This window comes from Gymnoscopelus braueri, assembly GCF_963280865.1.
Source record: "Gymnoscopelus braueri genome assembly, chromosome: 5".
Taxonomy (NCBI): domain Eukaryota; kingdom Metazoa; phylum Chordata; class Actinopteri; order Myctophiformes; family Myctophidae; genus Gymnoscopelus; species Gymnoscopelus braueri.
The window spans coordinates 11826468-11846485 of record NC_137606.1 but is presented as its reverse complement, the minus strand read 5'-3'; the positions used below and the strand labels follow the sequence as shown (position 1 = coordinate 11846485).

At 41.2% G+C, this 20018-nt stretch overlaps 1 protein-coding gene across 1 annotated transcript; it reads left to right on the top strand.

Moving 5' to 3' along the window:
* The first annotated feature begins 1369 nt into the window (after positions 1-1369).
* Positions 1370-19638, top strand: barx2 (BARX homeobox 2). Its single transcript, XM_080428762.1, is given in 5 exon segments — positions 1370-1714; positions 1717-1860; positions 12832-13189; positions 17310-17394; positions 17968-19638. Coding segments are annotated over 5 exon segments (942 nt in total). The 5' UTR covers positions 1370-1674; the 3' UTR covers positions 18283-19638.
* Positions 19639-20018: the final 380 nt, after the last annotated feature.

The window sequence follows — 20018 nt, the reverse complement described above, 5'->3', positions numbered from 1 at the left end:
TGCCGAACTGCATTTTTGTAGGTTTAAATTGCTTCTTGCACACAACAATTTCGTTTAGGATGTAAAGCTTTCAAAGACCTTAAAGTTAAAGAAGAAAAAAAAGGCCCAGACTACTATTTAACATGTTTAACCAATTTATGTTTGTTATAACTGTTTGCAGTTATAGGCCTATAGCTAGGTTTCATTGTTCTATGGCTGTACAGTTCAGATCAAATTGATAGGTAATAATTATTAGTAATTAAAAAAAGTAGCCTACTTGAACAATGTCTCAACACAAAATATAGGCTATTTATTTAACTCCACGTCAGTGTTATTTTAAAATCGTATGCTGTTTATTTGACTCGTCGGTCGTTTTGCAATAGTGAGGAGTTGTGGGTTGCCTAATCCAGTGCTTCTCAACCTGTGGGTCGGGACCAGGGGGGTCCCCACATGATTTTGGAGGGGTCCCCAGATGACAGCGAAGTGACAATTTAAGGACTTTCATTTTTCATACCTAAGAAAATCTACACACTATAAAAAACTGATCAAACATTGGCCAAATTGTCAAATAATATGAGAAAGAGGCAAATAAATAAATAGACGATCTACAAGTGTTGCAAGGCATTGTGAGCTTGTAGATCTGCTATTTTCACAAACCTTACTACCCTACTTGCCATGTGAAAAGGGACACTTTCCACAATCCACCGTTTGTCGGAATAGCCGTAAAACATTGGCTAATTCTACCTGTATGAAATTCGTTAAATTAAACATTTTATTAGATACAATAGTATATGAATATATATTTACAGCAAACGACATCTACTAACGACATCTACTAACACTGTTTATAATGTTAATAACACTTTTAGGAAGGCATCTTCAAAACGTTTTAGGAAAGGAAAAAAAACAGGCTTATAGATTACAAGACAAGTTGATAAAATAAGAAATAGGCCTACAAATAAATGATGTCCAATGTTGTTTATGATCAGACTACTCTGCAAAAATGCATTACGGATTAACTTGGCATAAATCAGCTTAATTTGTATTAGGCTACTATATCAATCGCCATTATTAATAATAGCAATACTTTGTTTAAACGGATGAATAGGCCCACCGGGCCAGAGGGTACAATGACCTATCATTTCATAAATTAACGACCAATCGGTATAGTCTAGAGATTTTGTTCATGCGCATGGTTAGTTTATATACAGTAGGCTATATGGTGAGAGAGAACATGTGAGAGAGAGGGAGAATTGAAGAGAGAGAGAGAGAGAGAGAGAGAGAGAGAGAGAGAGAGAGAGAGAGAGAGAGAGAGAGAGAGAGAGAGAGAGAGAGAGAGTATGGAGAGAGAGAGAGAGAGAGGGGGGGGTGATTGACAGAGTGTCCTGGGATGGAGCAGTAGTTAAGATGTGAACAGGGATGGTTTATATAGCAGTGGGTGTGAAGCACATAGTCACTTCATTACCACTGCAGCGCTGAGCGCAGCTCCACCGTAAGCTACAGCAGGGCTATAGAAGAAGCTGCCGCGCAGATCAACATTATAAAACAAACCCCAAAAAAAACAATGATAAAAACCCGACGATCTCTAACAGACACGCTCTTCCTATAAAGTCCTACGAACCGGTTGTAAATTAATTTACACAATTTGATCCAGACCAGATCATTGGTGTATAATAGCGCGCACAGCGGGAGATCATGCACTGTCAAGCCGAGCTGAGACTCTCCTCCCCGGGCAGCTGAAGGCAGCCAGGCGGCGCTACAAGACTTTCATGATCGACGAGATTCTCTCCAAGGAAACGTGTGATTACTTTGAGAAACTCTCTCTCTACTCGGTCTGCCCGTCGCTCATCGTCCGCCCGAAGCCTCTTCACTCGTGTTCGGGTAAGAAGATTTACAACTTTTATTTAAGCACGGACTGAAGATCATACATTTCAAAGCCATAGAAATTGTAGCCTATATCATCATAGAGGGTTTTGGCATGCATTTGCCCTGTTGTTTTCTGATTACGAAGACGGGTTGTTTGTTTTGCAAGCATTGGAAATCATGCCATAGTTTATAAATGTAATAACATGGCTATTCATATTTTTATTATGAATGGGAAACTTGCGCGAGGTGTGTTTTGTTTGTGCGCGTGTAGAAAATGTTTTAGACGTTTGTCTACCTTTAAAAACAATAGGTAGCCTATAGCCTATGCACAATGTTTAAATTGCATTTTATGAAAGCAATTCACAACCATTTTGGTTGAGTTTAGCCCTATGCGCATAATGCACAGCCTAAATAATAGCCTCCAGTTATCAAAAGTTGAAGACCTATAGAAAAAAGAACGATTGCTTTGACATGCCGGAAAACGCTTGTAAAAGTGTAGACCTATTTCTATTCATATTTAAGAATACCCTATACCTTAAACAAAAAGTGTACAGACACCTTTGCAATATTGTATTGCCCTCACACACACACACACACACACACACACACACACACACACACACACACACACACACACACACACACACACACACACACACACACACACACACACACACACACACACACACACAGTGTGATGTAATAACGTAATGACTGAGGCACCGCATCCATCAGTATCATTCACCACCTACAGTATGCAAAAGCTAAACAGTAGCCTAAATTGTTCGCGTATGAACTATGTATGATGGGAATTGTTTGATTTATAGCCTAGGGCAGTGGTTCTCAAACGTTTTATGTCAAGGACCCCCACAATGTATTTGGCCGCGGACCCCCATCTCAAAATATTTTGTTCCAGGGACCCCCAGAAGCAAATATTTGAGTTACAAATGTTCGCTTAAAAAAATATATATATATATTAAAAAGGTTTGCACACATTTTCACGATTTTTCAAAAATAGCAGATCTACAAGCTCATAGTGCGGCACTCGGTGCCGCGCTATGAGCTTGTATATCTGCTATTTTTGAATAGCCAAATGACGCTTTATTAACTCATTTTGCTGCGGACCTCCTGGTACCACTTCAAGGACTCCTGGGGGTCCCTGGGGGTCCCCAGACCCCACTTTGAGAACCAATGGCCTAGGGTATAAATGGTCGTTGGCATTTGCGTCTGTGCAGAAAAACAATCAATTACCAGATATACAAGCATATAGACGCAATTAGGCTATTAGCCTTGTTAAAATACAGCAGGTGACAGCAGGTGTATTCCTACCAAATGTGTATCCGTGTAGGCCTACTTTCTGATAGCTTCACGCTTAGGGGAGGGCGCGGGGTATGTTGTGACCTTTTCCCCCCCATTTTACTCGATTGCTAAATAAATACTAGCTCAATTATGACAAAAATGTAAAGTTAACAACTTGGATCCGTCTGTGAACTGTTGGTCGTGTTTTTAAAAAGAAATCTCAAACATAAAATCCACAATTTTGATTTAAAAACGGTGAGCGCACTGTTCCGCTATTCTAAAATGTCACGGTAAATTATTTATAAAAAATCCAAACTCATAGCAAGTGTTCAGAGACATGTCACAGGTTCGTTTTTTTTCCCTCTCTTTCTTTGTGAGAGCCACACATTATAACACTGGATGAGTGTGGTGTGCCCCGGGTCTTTCCTGTGGCTGCAGATGATACATTGCTTTGACATGTCAAGTATTAGGCTATACGATATACAGCTATATTATATAGCTGCAATAACAACTAGATCATCATGCAGAAGAAAACCATTCTCGCCAAACTCGTTGCTGGGAGAAAAAAAAAGAAACTCATCGGCTCGTTTGTTCTCATTCACTGGGATTAATGTGAACGCTGTGCTAAAGCCAGCGGCTCGGCCCACTCTAATGACTTATTGCTGCCGCTTCGCATTTGACTGAGGCATGGGTCATGCCCTCCAGTCCTGTTATCATCCCATCCAATGCACATTTGAATACGAGCCCTGTCTGGGAACAGGTTGATGTGGCATTATTAACCACGCGTTCATAACTGTTGCATACACACATACAACTAAGGTCGGCCACTGTTTCCCAAACAGTGGGTCGGGACCCATGTTTGGGTCGCGGACCAATTGTTGTGGGTCGCACAAGTAGGCTATACATTTCCCTTTTGGTGTCTTCCATTAATATATTATATATACATATTTCAAAATATTTCAAAAAAGTTAAAAATAAATAAAATAAATAAATAAGCGTTTAAGAAGTAGGCCTTGTGAAAATAGCAGATCTACAAGCTCACAAGGCACTGTGTTGTGAGCTTGTAGATCTACTATTTTCACTATAGTTTGGGTCCCGGGCAAACGTCTGCTAGCCTACCATTTGACAACAGATGCTATAGCACCAAAAATATTCCCTATGAATACGATATGAATTAGTGCTATTTAGCATCATTTTTAAGGCTAAGGTCAGGATTTGACATGTAAACCGTGCTAAATGATGTGGCAACACACTGATTGAAATGTGGAATAAAGTTGCACTGAGTTCATGGCCGTCTGATCAGCTAATTAGGCCTACGGACAGGTGTGTCTTGGTATGATGGAGCTCTGCTCAAAGTCACACGGGCGCTGACGTTATCTTTTTCTTTGATGCTTTAAGGATATGTAAACGTTTTTGTTTTTTGTTTAATTGGAGTTGTTAGGCATATTCTTAATTCATTAGGCGGTATATAGGCCAATATGCAATCATTTTCTGGCTCGTGTCAAAGCAATCGTGTCATTTCCCCCCCTTTCAGTAGCCTGAGATTAATGTGCTCTTCAGCAGTTCAGCTTTTGATTATATGCATCCTAATCTACTTTATTTATGTAGCCTAACCTCAGCCAAAGTGTTGTAACGGGAAATTCTTCGTATTTAATAGGCCATATATAGGAATACGAGAATAATGATGGGTTGCTACTTGCTTGCTATATGTCAATCATGATAAACCTCAGGCTGTGATTTAAGTTAACTGCAGAAATGCATTCACTGACAAACCAGTCGGCGAAGTGACAATTTAATTTTTATTTTTATTTTAATAGCCTACAAAAAAAGGGGGGGGAGACAATTACTGCATAAAAACTGATCAACAAACTATACACCTAGGCCTACTGTAAAAACTGGTCAAACATTGGCCAAATTGTCAAATTATAAAAGAAAGAGGCAAAAGAAAAAATTAAAATAGCTGATCAAGCTCAGAGAATAGCCTATGTTGGAGTTGCTACTTGCTTTTAAACATGTCAATCATGTCAAACCCCAGGCAGTGTTTTATAACAGCAGAAATGCATTCACTGACAAACCAGTCGGCGCGGGAACTATCTTCCCAGTCAAATTAGTTCTTAATCGATGCTTCATAACTGTGTCTAATTCTTAATGAAACCAAGCGAGCCAGGCAACCGTTGCAATCAAGTAACCATTACGATAATTGCTCTAAACTCTGAAATAATAGCCGTGTGCAATTTGATGACAACGATGGCATGGATAAAAATAGGGGGAAGCAATTGACTCATGTTGGACGGCAAGAGAGGGCACTGTGAACTGGATTTGGCAACCCCTCCCTATCAGCGTTGCCAGGTTTTGCGAGAGAAACGAGCAACCAAGTCTACGAAAACAAGCCCAAAAAGAAGCGAGCGCTTGCTTTAAACATAATTGGGTATTTGAAAATAGCCGATCTACAAGCTCACAACGCGTGCCGATACAACCGTTGTGAGCTTGTAGATCTGCTATTTTCAACAAAAAAAAATCTTGAAGTCAATTCTTAAAAATGTGGATTTTTTTTCAGATGGGGGTCCGGACCGCAGACAAATGCATATTAATTGGGGGGGGGGGGGGGGGGGGGGGGCTTGCCTCAAAAATGTTTGAGAAACACTGGTTTTAAACCATTAAACAACATTAGGAAATATAGGAAGCAAGACCAAATAAGCAACTACACTTTAGTAACAAGCCCAAAAAACCGCAGCCCCACCAATATAATTACAAGCAACTTTACTGGAAAAACGAGCCCAAAGTCGCTTATAATACGCGGACATGGCAACGCTTGCTCGGTCGGATGGATAGAGTAACCCGTCCCGCATATCAGAGGATTCAGAGCACTGCGCCCACCACTTTATTTGTAGCTGAGAGGGGGTGTGAGACACAGTATATTCCATAACTTCAATGGTTCGTAGGGCTCTTTATAGAAGCTGGCAGGCTTCTAGGCCCTGAGCCAAAGTAGAGGCCTCTGTGTCGGACCCTCTGTCTCTCTCTACACAAACATACACACACACACACGCACGCAGCCACGCACACACGCACGCGGGCACACACACACACACACACACACGCACACACGCACGCACGCACGCACGCACGCACGCACGCACGCACGCACGCACGCACGCACACACCAGTGAAACTACTGTGTTGTGTGTTCTTTTTTTCTGCTTCTGGGGAGCTGCGATAACCCCCTACTACCAGCGGAGGCCGCTAAAAGACAGTGCTGCCAGGATATTATTTATGACGTAGCCCCAGTGGTTCTCAACCTTTTCAGCCAGCCGTGACCCCCCAAAATAATCATATTTGAACTGGGGACCCCCCCATTCTGTTTGACTCCGTCACACAGTTAAATATTGTGAAAATAGCAGATCTACAAGCTCACAATGCCTCGCGTTGTGAGGCGATGTGAGCTTGTAGATCTGCTATTTTCAAAATGTTTGCCTCTTTCTTATGTTATTCGACAATTTGGCCAATGTTTTATAGTATAGTTTGTTGATTACTTTTCATGCAGAAATGCACTTATTTTTTAAATTTATTTTAGGTATTAAAAAGGTCTTAAAAGTCCTTAAATTGTCACTTTACTATCATCTGGGGACCCCCACCGCCCAAAAAAAAATCATGTTAGGACCCCCACTGGGGGTTACGACCCACAGGTTGAGAACCACTGATGTAGCCTAAAGGGGTTCAGGTTAATTAATGGCAATGTGTTTGTTTGTTTTATGTAATAGGCCAGTCGAGCATATAATTATGATTGTCATAATCCTTCTTCTCAGTGCACCATCACATCTATTATGATAGCCTTCTTTCAGAACAGTAGCATTGTGCACAGAATATGGTACTAAACCCTGCCAGGTTTAGAGGTTAGATTCCCACCGCGGATAAACAATTAAAAAAATGTATGTGCTCATGCTGCTGTAAGACACTTGGGATAAAAGCTTCTGTGAATTAATTTAGTTTCTCTAAGCACTATGTTGTTCTCTTTAAACTCTAACGTGCTTAGCCTATGTGACTATTTAGTTGACTAGTAGGGGTGATTCTTATTCTGCTTATACTCTTACGCCTAAATTGCATTATGTCGCTCTGAATGCTATCTACTAAATGCCTAAATGGTAATTGTTACTCTTTCTTTTATTAGATTATAGATTTATTTCGACTTTCAGTTTGTCCTCATTCATACCATTAAGCTATAGTATTGTATGACACAAAATATTCATAGTATAATTTAGGTGAAATGACTGGCCAAACTTTATTTATAATAATAATAACTTTATTTACGTAGCACTTTTTAAAACAAGAGTTACAAAGTGCTGCACAAAAATGGGACGAAATGCACATGAAGTGTTGCAAGGACAGGGGTGATGTGATCACGTGTTAGTCAAAAGCCTGACAGCAGCATTCTGAACAAGTTGCAAAGGTGACAGTGATTTATGGTTTAGACCTGAATAGAGAGCATTGCAGTTATCTAAGTGGTTGGTGATTAAAGGCATGGATGACCTTTTTGAAATCTGCAGCGGACAAAAATGAATTGATTTTGGAAATATTTCTCAGTTAACTGACTTGACTTAAATAAAAATTTAGATCAGAATTGATAAAAGTACAAATGCTGATTTTACATTTATAGACAAGTTGGCCAGATTGTCTTTAAGAGGGTTGGTTTATTTTGGGGGAACAAAAAGGAAAATCTCAGTTTTGTCTGTGTTTAACTGTAGATTGAACATTTTGGGACATCCAGGAGTTGATGTTGATTGAGTCATCGTACATACAAGGGGCAGATGAGGACCGGCCACAACAGAAAAAGTTCTGTTGGCAATGATACGAACGGAGGAGTTCTAGAGCCGTTTCATTCAGGCCAACCCAGGTATAAATGCAGGGCAAGGTGAGAGATATATCAACTTTGATGTGATCTCACCTGATCCTACACAGTAAAATCCTCAGCGTCCATTTAACTCCCCAGGGGCCCTATAGTCAGGTACTGTTGTTTTACCCTATGGGGGACTACCCTGCATGGCTAGTGGCCCCGGGTACTGGTATTTTACTGTATGGGGGACTACCGTGGCTAGTTAATCACCACTACTGAAGGCTTAGAGAAGAAAGGGAGGAGAGCTAAAAGTGTTTTCATCCCATCTTAAAGCATAATCCACCACAGACAATAAAGCCTGCCATTAAATAGAAAGCTGGGTTGACTACAATTGTGTCAACGCGCACGCGTATGCACACACGTGCGCAAGCTGCAAAGTCGTGCATGCACACGGATCCATACACATGCAAATAGAAAATACACAGTATGGATGCATATTCCGTGACGGATATATTTCGACAACTAGCTGTCATCTCTGTACCATTTTCCACAGGGCCACGAACATCAGCCCTTCTCCATCTATGCAGACTATAGGGATCAGATTTAAAAAACTATTTGTGCCTTAGGCTGATTTGGAATCCCACATGAAAACTCACAGCGATCAGGTTTCATGTTAAATACTTATTTAACACTTAGCAGGTAATGTAATGCCTGGTGGATCGGCACACAGCGTCAGTCAGCATGTGCATGATGGGAAAAATACTACTGCAACTACTGCGCACGGAGAACGTGTCCTTGACACTTTAATCTACCATAATGTTGAGAAGTGTTGTTTAACTGCTCCAATCTGTCATATCCTCTAGGTGAAAGAGTCTAATTAAAGCAGAGAGTTTGAATAGAAGAAGAGGCACTCCTGGTTGCCGTGCATGCCCCACCCCAGTGCACTTGTTTGATAGGGCAAGCCGTGGGTGCAGAGTGACAAAACAAGATAAAAGCCATCTAATTGAACACATCTCAACCTGTCACCCCACAGTTTACACTCAAAACATTGCACAACGTCACGTACAATTCTTATTGTGTCCTGAATCATCCTTTTTCTCATTGAACAGAAACTGAGAAAGACAAATAGTGAATGCTAACTTACAGTACAAAAAACAACAGGTGGTTACAGGGAATACATTTGCTGTGTTGATATCCAGTTGACACAACAAAAGTCATTCCAAGTCAGGCAGAGCCATGGAAATTGCTGAGAATACATTTGCTCAAATTTGCTGCAGTGCCTCTTTAAAAGAGCATCTCAGAATAATTTCTACACTTTGACATAGTAATGAAAATCATGTCATTATGTAAATGTGACCGTATGGTTGTCCGTACTTTTGTCTTTAATTTGATAAGTTGACCAAAGCTTTTGTATTTAAATGGAATGCTTAACAAACTGCCTATTCTTGATCTATTCTTGGCAGGTATGCCTTTGGTAATGACTACCATAAGCACTTGTGCCAGTCTCCGCATTCCGACTGTGCTTATCAAGAGTATCACTGTGCGTTTGCTCGGGGCAGGGTTGTGTCGCACTCCCGCTGTGGTACACAAACGGTTTATTTGTGGACTATTGACAGAACACTGGCACTTGTCAACAATGTGTCAGATCTGGGCTTGGCTGAGAGACAGCTCGCCTGTCAGTGGAAAGTCACCACAAGGTTTGACATTTCCCTCGCACCCTTGACTCATTTCCTCTCTCTCTCACTTCTCTGTTTTTCTCTCTCTCTCTCTTTCTCAGCTAGCCGTCCAAAAAGTTGAGACAAATTCAAGCTCTTTGTTGACAAGAGACTTCCTGAGGAACGTGACAAGAACCTGAGATATGTTTTTGTTATTCAAGCTGACAGGGTGAATAGTTTATCCGGTTGTCCCAATGTCCCCTCAGTCTTCCGAATCTTAGACGACTGTGAGAATGCATTAGCGAACCAAGAGATTAATTATTATGAAAACATTAAACTGGTGCCCTTCGATGGTGTAGGTTCTAACTATAAAATTCTTCCTTACATGTACAGTATATTACCTCTGCTCGTCCACCTGCACCTCCTTTACACCGTCATCATGCTTTTGTCTCAATAGTCTACAAATGATGCAAAGGCCATTGGACTGCCCGTTTTCCTTTACAATTTTTCCAGATCCAAAACATTTAAAACTGAATTTGAACCAAGACAGGGAAAAAATGAAGAGAGGGCGGGAAAAATAAGACTTCTTGTCTGGACCTGCTGCAAAAACAGCAGCACGGTCTCATGTTGGAAGATTAGTGATGAGCTCAGCACCCTACCATGATGTCATGTTGAGCCCAAGGCAGTGTCTGGTGTGTGTGTGCACGTGTGTGTGTGTGTGTGTGTGTGTGTGTGTGTGTGTGTGCGCGCGTGCGTGTGTGAGTGCGTGCACGGGTATGATAGTGCCTGTGATTGTTGGGTACCCATACAGAAGTTGTACGTTGTCTTTGCAAGGGCATGATCTACTCTCTCAACCCATGTATACAAGTGTTGGGATAATATGCTTCAGTGAGAAATTGCAACGTGACATAAATCAGGATTAAAGGGATATTCCACCGTGCCTCAAGCCAAAATCAGGGTGATCAAGTGCGTCTCAAGAGCCACCAGCGGACACATACAACTGAATAAAGAAGGCGCTGGAGCAACTCGGACGATTGGAACCTTTTTATTTTAATAACAGGGTGCAAAGCACAGAACCCCCCTCCCAAAAAAATAAATAAATCATAAATCCCTTTTAAGTCACTTGAATATTTGCAGCAGGAAAAAGTGTCAATGTAAGTGGCAACACTAATCACTTTGTCTGGCGTTTCTCTATTTTTCCACCTGTTTTGTCCAGTTGGATTTAATACCTTATCTGTCACCTACCTGCCTTAAGCCTTGAACTTCATGAACTCATGTGCAGAAAAGTACAAGAGATAACAAATCATGTTTCAGTTTGTGTGTGTGTGTGTGTGTGTGTGTGTGTGTGTGTGTGTGTGTGTGTGTGTGTGTGTGTGTGTGTGTGTGTGTGTGTGTGTGTGCGTGCGTGCGTGCGTGCGTGCGTGCGTGCGTGCGTGCGTGCGTGCGTGCGTGCGTGCGTGCGTGCGTGCGTGCGTGCGTGCGTGCGTGCGTGCGTGCGTGTTTTCATGCATGTAAGGTCTGAATGAATCATGTGTTGCATGCTGGTGTTCAGTGATGATGGCCTGATGTACATCTGCTCAAACACTAGCTTTGATCTGACCTCATTATTACTTCCTTGCCCCCCTCTCTCTGTATCCGTCTCCTCTTCTATCAGTCCTCATTGCTTCCTGTGTGTTATAGCGACTTTGTGTTGTTAATAAGGGCTATAGGACTAGCTTTTATGTTTGAAACATAAGGATTTCTCCCCCCCAGCAGTTCAATGCACACACAATCCTTACCCATAAACACATGCTGCGGCTACCATCTTGGCTACAGCAATGTGTCCCCCTCTGCCACCACCCTCTGCCCCCTCCCTCGCCAAGCACTAGACAAGTGTTAGCCTACTTTTTATTGATTCTGGCGTCTCGACGCCTCTGTCTGCACTGATAAAGAGCGAGAATGTGTGTGAGTGTGTGTGTGTGTGTGTGTGTGTGTGTGTGTGTGTGTGTGTGTGTGTGTGTGTGTGTGTGTGTGTGCGTGTGCGTGTGCGTGTGTGTGAGCATTTGACTGAGTTAACTGAGAGAGAGAGAAAGAGTTTAATTGTGGAAGGGTATGGTCTTTTAGTCCTTGGATTTATTACTGCCATCTGTATGCGTGTGTGTGTGTATGTGGGGTGGGGGGATTGTGTGTAACAAAGAGAATGTGTGCACATGTGTGTGTGTGTGTATGTGTGTGCAGGCTTGTGATAGGGATGGCATGGGGCTAGCATTTCTTTTTTCCCTGTTGAAAAAATAATTATTTAACTTGTGAGTTCAAAGGAGCCGTGTAAAACACACACTGCGTCATCGGGATCATAGCCCCGGACATTGAAAAGGTCAGAAGGAAAACACTTTTCACGCTGAAAACAGAGCAATTAAACGTGCTGCATCCAGGCAATTACTGATAGTCGATTAAGGCGCCACCCGAGCCGCGGAGAACACATAAAGGCCCCCTAAAAAAACATGAAATGACACATTTACTGACGTATTTTATTCCAAAATGAGATATCCTCAAAATAATTTAATAAAAGACACTCACATTTACATAATTTGTTTGGCACTAAATAAACATTAGAATCGGTGGCTATTCAATTATTATATCTGGCAACAAAGTTGACCCGGTCTTGAATTTCGGGTGTATTCATTGTATTGCAGTGGTGGAAAAAGTACTCCGGTAATCCGGTAATCAAAATTTACTACAGTAAAAGTACAAAAGTATTGGCATCAAAATATACTTAGTAGGCCTACCAAAAGTAAAAGTACTCATTGTGCAGAATGTCCCGCTTCACAAGTTCATAATGTATACAAATGTTTTGAAAGATGCTTCGCGACGCATTGTGAGCTTGTAGATCGGCTATTTTCAAATGGACGAAATATATATAGGGTGGTTAATGTATGTTTTGTGATAATAATCTAAATCTGCAAAGTAACTAGTAACTAAAGCTGTCAAATAATTGTAGTGGAGTAAAAGTACAATATTTGCCTCTGAGATGTAGCCTAGTGGAGTAGAAGTAAAAGTACTGAACATAGGAAACACTCCAGTAAAGTAAAAATTCCTCAAAAGTGTACTTAAGTAGCCTACAGTACTTGAGTAAATGTACCTATATTTACTTTACACCACTGTTGCATTGCATTACATTTCTCATAATGTCCTGCATGTGCCCCTCTGTCTGTCGCTGCTTTGCAGGCCCCACACTGCGTGCCTACCCGCTCCTCTCGGTCATCACACGGCAGCCCCCCAATGTGCCCCCCCACCACCTCTCTCAGCCCCAGAGCCAGACCCTGTCCCCGGGTGGCGGCCGGGTGCCGGCGCACCTGCCCCTGCTGTCACCCCAGCAGCAGCACCACCACCACCCCCGGGGGGCTTCTTCTGAGGCGTCGCCCAGCCAGACGCCCGTCAGCATCAGCAGCGAGTCGGAGGCGGAGCACTGCAGCGCGCCCCGGCTGAAGAAGCCGCGACGCAGCCGCACCATCTTCACCGAGCTGCAGCTCATGGGCCTGGAGAAGAAGTTCCAGAAGCAGAAGTACCTATCCACACCTGATAGGTCAGTATGATGGGAGCGAGAAAAAGCTGCACTTTTGATTGGGTTGGATCGGATGAGAGATTGCACGTATAACATCAGTGGTGGAAAAAGTACTACATTTTTTTACTTAAGTAAAAGTATCAATACTGCAATATAGAAGTACTCCGTTACAAGTAACAGTCCGGAATTCAAAATTGACTTGAGTAAAAGTACAAAAATATCGGCATCAAAATGTACTTAAAGTACCAAAAGTAAAAGTACTCATTATGCAGAATGTCCCCATTTCAAGTTTTCAAATGTATAAACATCTTTCGAAAATAGCAGATGAGACGCATTTTGAGGTTGTAGACCGGCTATTTTCAAATGGCCGAAATGTATTGTTAATGAAGTGGTTACTGTATGTTTTGTAATAATAATCAAAATCTACAAAGTATCTAGTAACTAACGATTTCAAATAATTGTAGTGGAGTAAAAGGACAATATTTGCCTCTGAGATGTAGTGGAGAAGAAGTAAAAGTACAGAAAATTAGAAATACTCCAGTAAAGTAAAAAATACCTAAACATTGTACTTAAGTACAGTACTTGAGTACATGTACTTAGTTACTTTACACCACTGCTCATAACATAGAGTTTGATCCATAATGTATTGTATTAAGGTTTGACCACCTTAGAGGCACTTTATGTTAATACAATCATTCTAATCAAAATCTTCTATTATGCTGTTATACATACAATGTTCCAATGCACAAGACATTGAGCAGTGGGTTGAAATCAAAGCCTAAATTAACAACAATATATCAATGTGTCCAACAATTTTAAATGTATGCACAAAATATACAACAATGACAGTCTGGTTGGCTGTAACCCTGGCATGGAGAAGGTATTGAAAGAACAGTGTGAAAGAACACGCACAAACATACAAAATGCATTTGTTAAAGAGAGCTTACCCAACCATAACTTTTTGATTTATACTGTGGGGAATGTAATGTGAATTTGCCTTTAGCCAGCCATTACCTCAGCGTACTAGCAGAGACAAGAGTAACGTTTTAACCCTCTGCCCTCAAATAGCAAAAAAAAAGTCTCAACAAAGAAACACTGCCTTATTCAAGAAAACAGGGACAGGGGCCAACACAAGCAAATAGAAATGTATTACATTGAGCCATTGCCAATCATTTAATACATGTGCAGGTGTATATAAAATACAGTTAGCATTGTACAATAAGATGAGGTAATATCTTGTGTCGTAGGTTTCATTCTCCGGGTCATTTTTGGGACCTGACATCAGGCCATAACACTTTTTTTCCATTTTTATTTTAGGCCTCACTTTTACATTTGGCCTGTGGGCCATATTTCCAGCATAACTCACTTTAATATTGAACAATAAACTTTGAAAACTTCCCCCTTTCCCTTGAGTAATAGGCAACCCAAACAGCTTGTGCACCACTACAGAGTGGATGTGTGTAAACCTCACTGCCCTCCTTTCCTCCATTTTTGTGATTGAGATGGAGATGAGATTAAATCATTATTGATATTACCGTAGTAACATTTTCAACCCACACACATAGAATAACTGACTGCATATTATACGGTATATGAGCATGGCTTCTCATACATTTACACAGGCACATAATGTAATACATAATTCAACACACATTGTCACCCTTAATATCAGTGGTGGAAGAAGTACTCACATGTTGTACTTAAGTAAAAGTAGCAATACCACAATGTAGACATATTTTGTTACAAGTAAAAGTACCAGTATTCAAAAGTATTGGCATTATGCACAATGTCCCATTTCAATTTCAAGTTATCATCATGTATAAAATCCAAATTGCAGATCTACAAGCTCATTGACGCGTTGATTGTGAGCTTGTAGATCGTCTATTTTCAAATAGTCAAAGAATGTGTATAAGTGGTTTATGTATGTTTTTTTTAAAATAATAATTTGCCTCTGAGATGTAGTGGAGTAGAAGTAAAAGTATTGAAAATGGGAAATACTCCAGTAAAGTAGAAATACCTCAACATTGTACTTGAGTATATGTACTTAGTTACTTTCCACGACTGCTTATTATTAGCATCTACGTTGCAATCAAATCACACCTGAAAATATTTCTAGACCATTGGGAAGATTCATTTGCCATTCTGTTGCGTCCCATCCCCCGGGAAAACACCCACGATGCAACATTCAATACATGACTATGTGCTACGAGCCAGCGGTGAAAGAGTTTGAGCCATGCTTCAGCCTCTTGAACAAAGTGCCTGAGGCAGAGGCACAACGTCAGTGATCGGTGATCAAAACCAAGCCAACACACCCCCCACCTCCAGCCTGCGGTGCCAAAACACAGCATCTTGTCAAAATATCTGATTCTGACGAGTTGTTGAGAACTAATTAAATCCCCCCAGCTGTAAGGGCAGATAGGTAGATAGATACTGTGGATAGAAGATAGAAATCTTTATTGTCCACAAGTGGAAATTTGTTTTGGAAAGCGCAAACCTGAGAAAATCCCCCTCTCAAAACCCCACATCACACGTGTGGTGTGCTCCCCCACTTTTGGTTTGTTTGTGATCCAAAGCGCAGACAACTTTCAGATCACCTCCCAAAACCTCAGCCACCCTGCTCCCTTTTCTTCCCTCACTTGGCCTGGAACCTCTGCGGTCTGTGATTGAGATTGTGTACGAGAGGAACCCAAGAGCGAAACAAAAAAAGTTCCTGGTAAACCACAACTTAAGACGCTCTAATGATTTATCTTCTAAAGCAATAATGATTTTTATGTGCATTCGGATTGTTATAATCAGGGCCATCATGATCGTCATCATCATCCTTATCATTGGGTATTTAGCTTTATCTGAAATTCCATTCTGCCAGGCGTCTTAAGTGCTATGGACGTCTTTCAATTGCCTCCTGTGGAGTCTTCTGACTTCTACAACGGAGCTGTTGCTGTAAGTGTGTGGTTTCCCTCCATAGAAGACTAATGACCATAAATAACCAGGGTGCTTTCCTCTACTGCAATTACTTTTCCTTGCCTCCAGTCTCCCTCTGCAGTGATAGACTGCGGAGGTTGTGGCTGATGGACAGCTTGATTGCTGGTATTTCTGCCGTAGTGCATTTTGAAAACACAGTGCGTGAACGGGTGTACTCTCACAGACAGATGCGCCCACATAAGCGTGCACGCTTGTGCGCGAGCATGCACGCTCACACAAGCAGGTGCCCACAAACACACACACACACACACACACACACACACACACACACACACACACACACACACACACACACACACACACACACACACACACACACACACACACACACACACACACATTAAGCTGCACAGACCACACATCCCGTGAGAGGGCTCTGTTTTTGTGTCAGATCTCAGTTTCTCCGTCTGCACGTCTGTCTGTCTTCCTCCCTCTCTCCATCAAATGAAAGAGTAGTTCCTCTCGGTGGCTGAGGAGGATTGAGAGTTGGTGGCGAAAGACTTTGAAGGGAGGGAAAATGTGGCGGAAATCTCATTTTAAAAACTTGATAAACCCCAATGCCTTTTCCCTCCCTCAGTTTCTTCATCTGTCCCTTCCTGAGCTATATCGCGTTACACGGCAAACCAATAGCCAAATTAGTCATGGGCTTGTGCACATGTGGTGGATGCATCCAGAATCCCGTGCAAACTCTCCCGACCGTTGCTGGATTGCTGGCTCCTCGGTGCAGTTGTTTTCAACCTGGGGTTGCCCGTCAGCCGCAGGTGTACAGTGTCTGTCTGAGACTAGAGGACCTCGAACTCTGGCTGTCAGTCAGGCGGCTTTGATGTGATGTGAGCAGCCAGGGAAAGAGTTAAGCGAGAAAGCGTTGTTCGGTTGAGGTTTGCCCCAGGTGTAACGCCTGGTTGCATATACTTGGCGGACAAATGTAATCGTTTACCGTTGGAATTAATGTGTAGTAATTGATAGTGTTCCCTGACAAACATGCCCTGTTTGTTTTTGTTTTGTTTTGTTTGTGGGCTATGGTTCCCAAAATAGGTAAGCAACATTATCATTTATTTCAACTGTTGCCTTGAGAATAGGCGCAGGTTGAAGCAGTTAAAAAGACATTGTATAAAATGTGCATTATGATACAAGCTGTGTTTTGTCTTTGTGTGTGCAGGCTAGACCTGGCCCAATCCCTGGGACTCACACAACTCCAGGTGAAGACATGGTACCAGAACAGACGTATGAAGTGGAAGAAAATGGTGAGAGAAAGTACTGTCATTTGTTTTACTCTGCCCAGGCTAAAAAAGTGACTATGCTAATTTAAAAGATTGAATTTAAAGTCAAAGTCTATTGGTCCAGTCTTGATTATATTATATTAAACATAACTCTAATATTTGAGATTTAAAATACAAATAAAATAGTGATTCTAGATTTTCAAAGATAGTGTTGCTTGACCAAAAAGATGAAAATCATGTCACTCATAAGTGGATTGAAAAACAATGAGGAAGCAAGTTAAAGTAGAGGATGAAAGAAGGTATAAGTGAAAGAGAGAGTGCAAGGGAAAGAATGAAGGAAAGAAGGGACCAGTGTAGGGTTTGACTGATGATAATGATAGCGAGCACAAACGCTTGTGTAGTTGGGTCAAAAGCTCAGAGAACAAAAAAGTGACCTCAAATCGTTAACTCTTAAGATAAATGAGTGTAAAAGGAGCAGCCCAAGAGCAATACGTCTTCTCTTAATTACTATAATAACCGGCGTTGCCTTTGACTGCTGCTGCCATCTATCACGAAGAGGTCCACTGAGACCATGTATGTGTGTGTCCCCTTTTCCAGGTGCTGAAAGGAGGTCACGAGGCCCCCACCAAGCCCAAGGGGAGGCCCAAGAAGAACTCTATCCCTACCACAGAGGAGATCGAGGCGGAGGAGAGGAGACTGAGGTTGGAGGAGGAGGAGGAGGAGAAGATGAGGAGGGTTGCTGAGGACGCCGTGCTCATGCCTCACGGAGGGGAGGAACCCCAGTCAGAACCTCAGGACCTCAGCCAGGTTCCCCACATAGTAACAGAGACCCACAATCTCACGGGGGCAATGGAAAGCTCTGAGCAAGAGTCTCCACTCCCGATGCAATCAGAATCTCACGCGGCAAGCTAAGCAAAACATGAAACAGTCAGAGACTACACTGCCAACTGGAAAACAGACACGTAGTGCCTCAGGATCACTGTAAAAAAATGCCCTGTCTGGTCTTCAGAACCATTCGTTTTGGGGGTTTTGACTCGAAGCTTTAGTGACGTTCAAGCTCAACTGATTGTAACTGATTACTTTTCCTATAGCAGGTGCATTGCAAAGATATAAACACTCATAGGCCCTGTTTGCACTGATAAAAATGTGGCCTTTTAGAAACTAGATTTGAATGGATCTCCTGCCAAAGATGCACACGACATGTAATAAGTATAGCATTGTTTGGTTTTGTGTGGTATGATATGGGAGTTACAATACTGTATGTTGCCGCTCCATCCTAGAAACCTTTTCACATTATGGCATGTGCCAAAGTGTCAAAATGAGTCTTTGACTATAGTGTGGGCCTAGTTATGTATATAGATCAAATCTCTGCCAAAAAGTATATTATTATTAAATAGTCATAGTGCCTTGTCTCAGAGGAAAAAGCTTTGCAAATGTGTTGAGAAAGTAATGCAAATTAAATGCAAATATATTTTTACAGTGTTTCACATAATATTTGGAATACATGTGGTGTTTTTTGGAGGCAAAGTCAAGTTTGATAAAAAAAAATTCCATGCTGTAGAACGCAGTTGTTCAGCACAGCTGCTTTTGTCATTTTCCATATCTCTCTGTAATTTACATTTTTAAAATGCTGTTTCACTTTTAAATGAGATATTTCTGCCAAGCCAAGCACTGTATCATAGGCCTATTGTAGAAATATTATGTATAAAACAAGAAAATGTTCATTAGGATATACTATATGTGTAAGATATTTTAAGCCGCTCTTTTGAATTTGATTTATGATCCGTATGGGGTTTGTCGGATGGCGTATACCTGTACCTGTCCATTATCTATTCTTTTGTCATAGAGGTTTGATTGAGCTTAAGGAAGCCTCTTAAGCTGTCTAAGACTCTCAGAGGGAATAAATCATAGCCTGTGCCAAAGAAACATGGAAACTGCCAAACAGTAAAAATCCTTCAGAGGTTCTCAGCCTGCGGGCTTGCATGAATGCCCCCATGCTAATACGTTACACTCGGTCCTATAAAACTGTCCTCAAATTCCTGTCAACACTTTGAACACTTTTTCCACATTAAACTCTAGTTGTTCTCTTTTGACAAATTTGTAATTATAAAGGGTCTCATTATTTGAATCATACAGATCTATTTTTGTTGTTTCAGAAAAAAAGAAAGAAAAAAAGTGCAGTATTTTTCTGATGTAAATAATGCTTGTTTGTTATTATTGCTGGCTGTTTTTTTTTGTATTTAGTTTGTGTAAATTTGTCATTTTTACTAGGTTATATATATATATATATATATATATATATATATATATATATATATATATGCGCGTGTGTGTGTTCTGTGTATTTAAAAACATTTAATAAAACATCAATAATTTCCATTTTACGTTGAGATTATTTCCATGCTAATAGCTCTGATTTAATAATGAAAGTAGTTTGGCCTGTTTCACAGCCTCCCATACCGCATTAAAATCTAATGCCTATCTTTAAGACACATCAAAAATGGCATTCAAAGCATGAGGGTAATGCTTCTTAATGTAGTTCAGCCTTTTGAAGTGTCTGTCGTAAATCACATTCAGGGAGAACAAAGATTTGGTCCTGCCATGTTTTGACATTCATCAACTCTATCTCTACAGCAAATGAGCTGGCC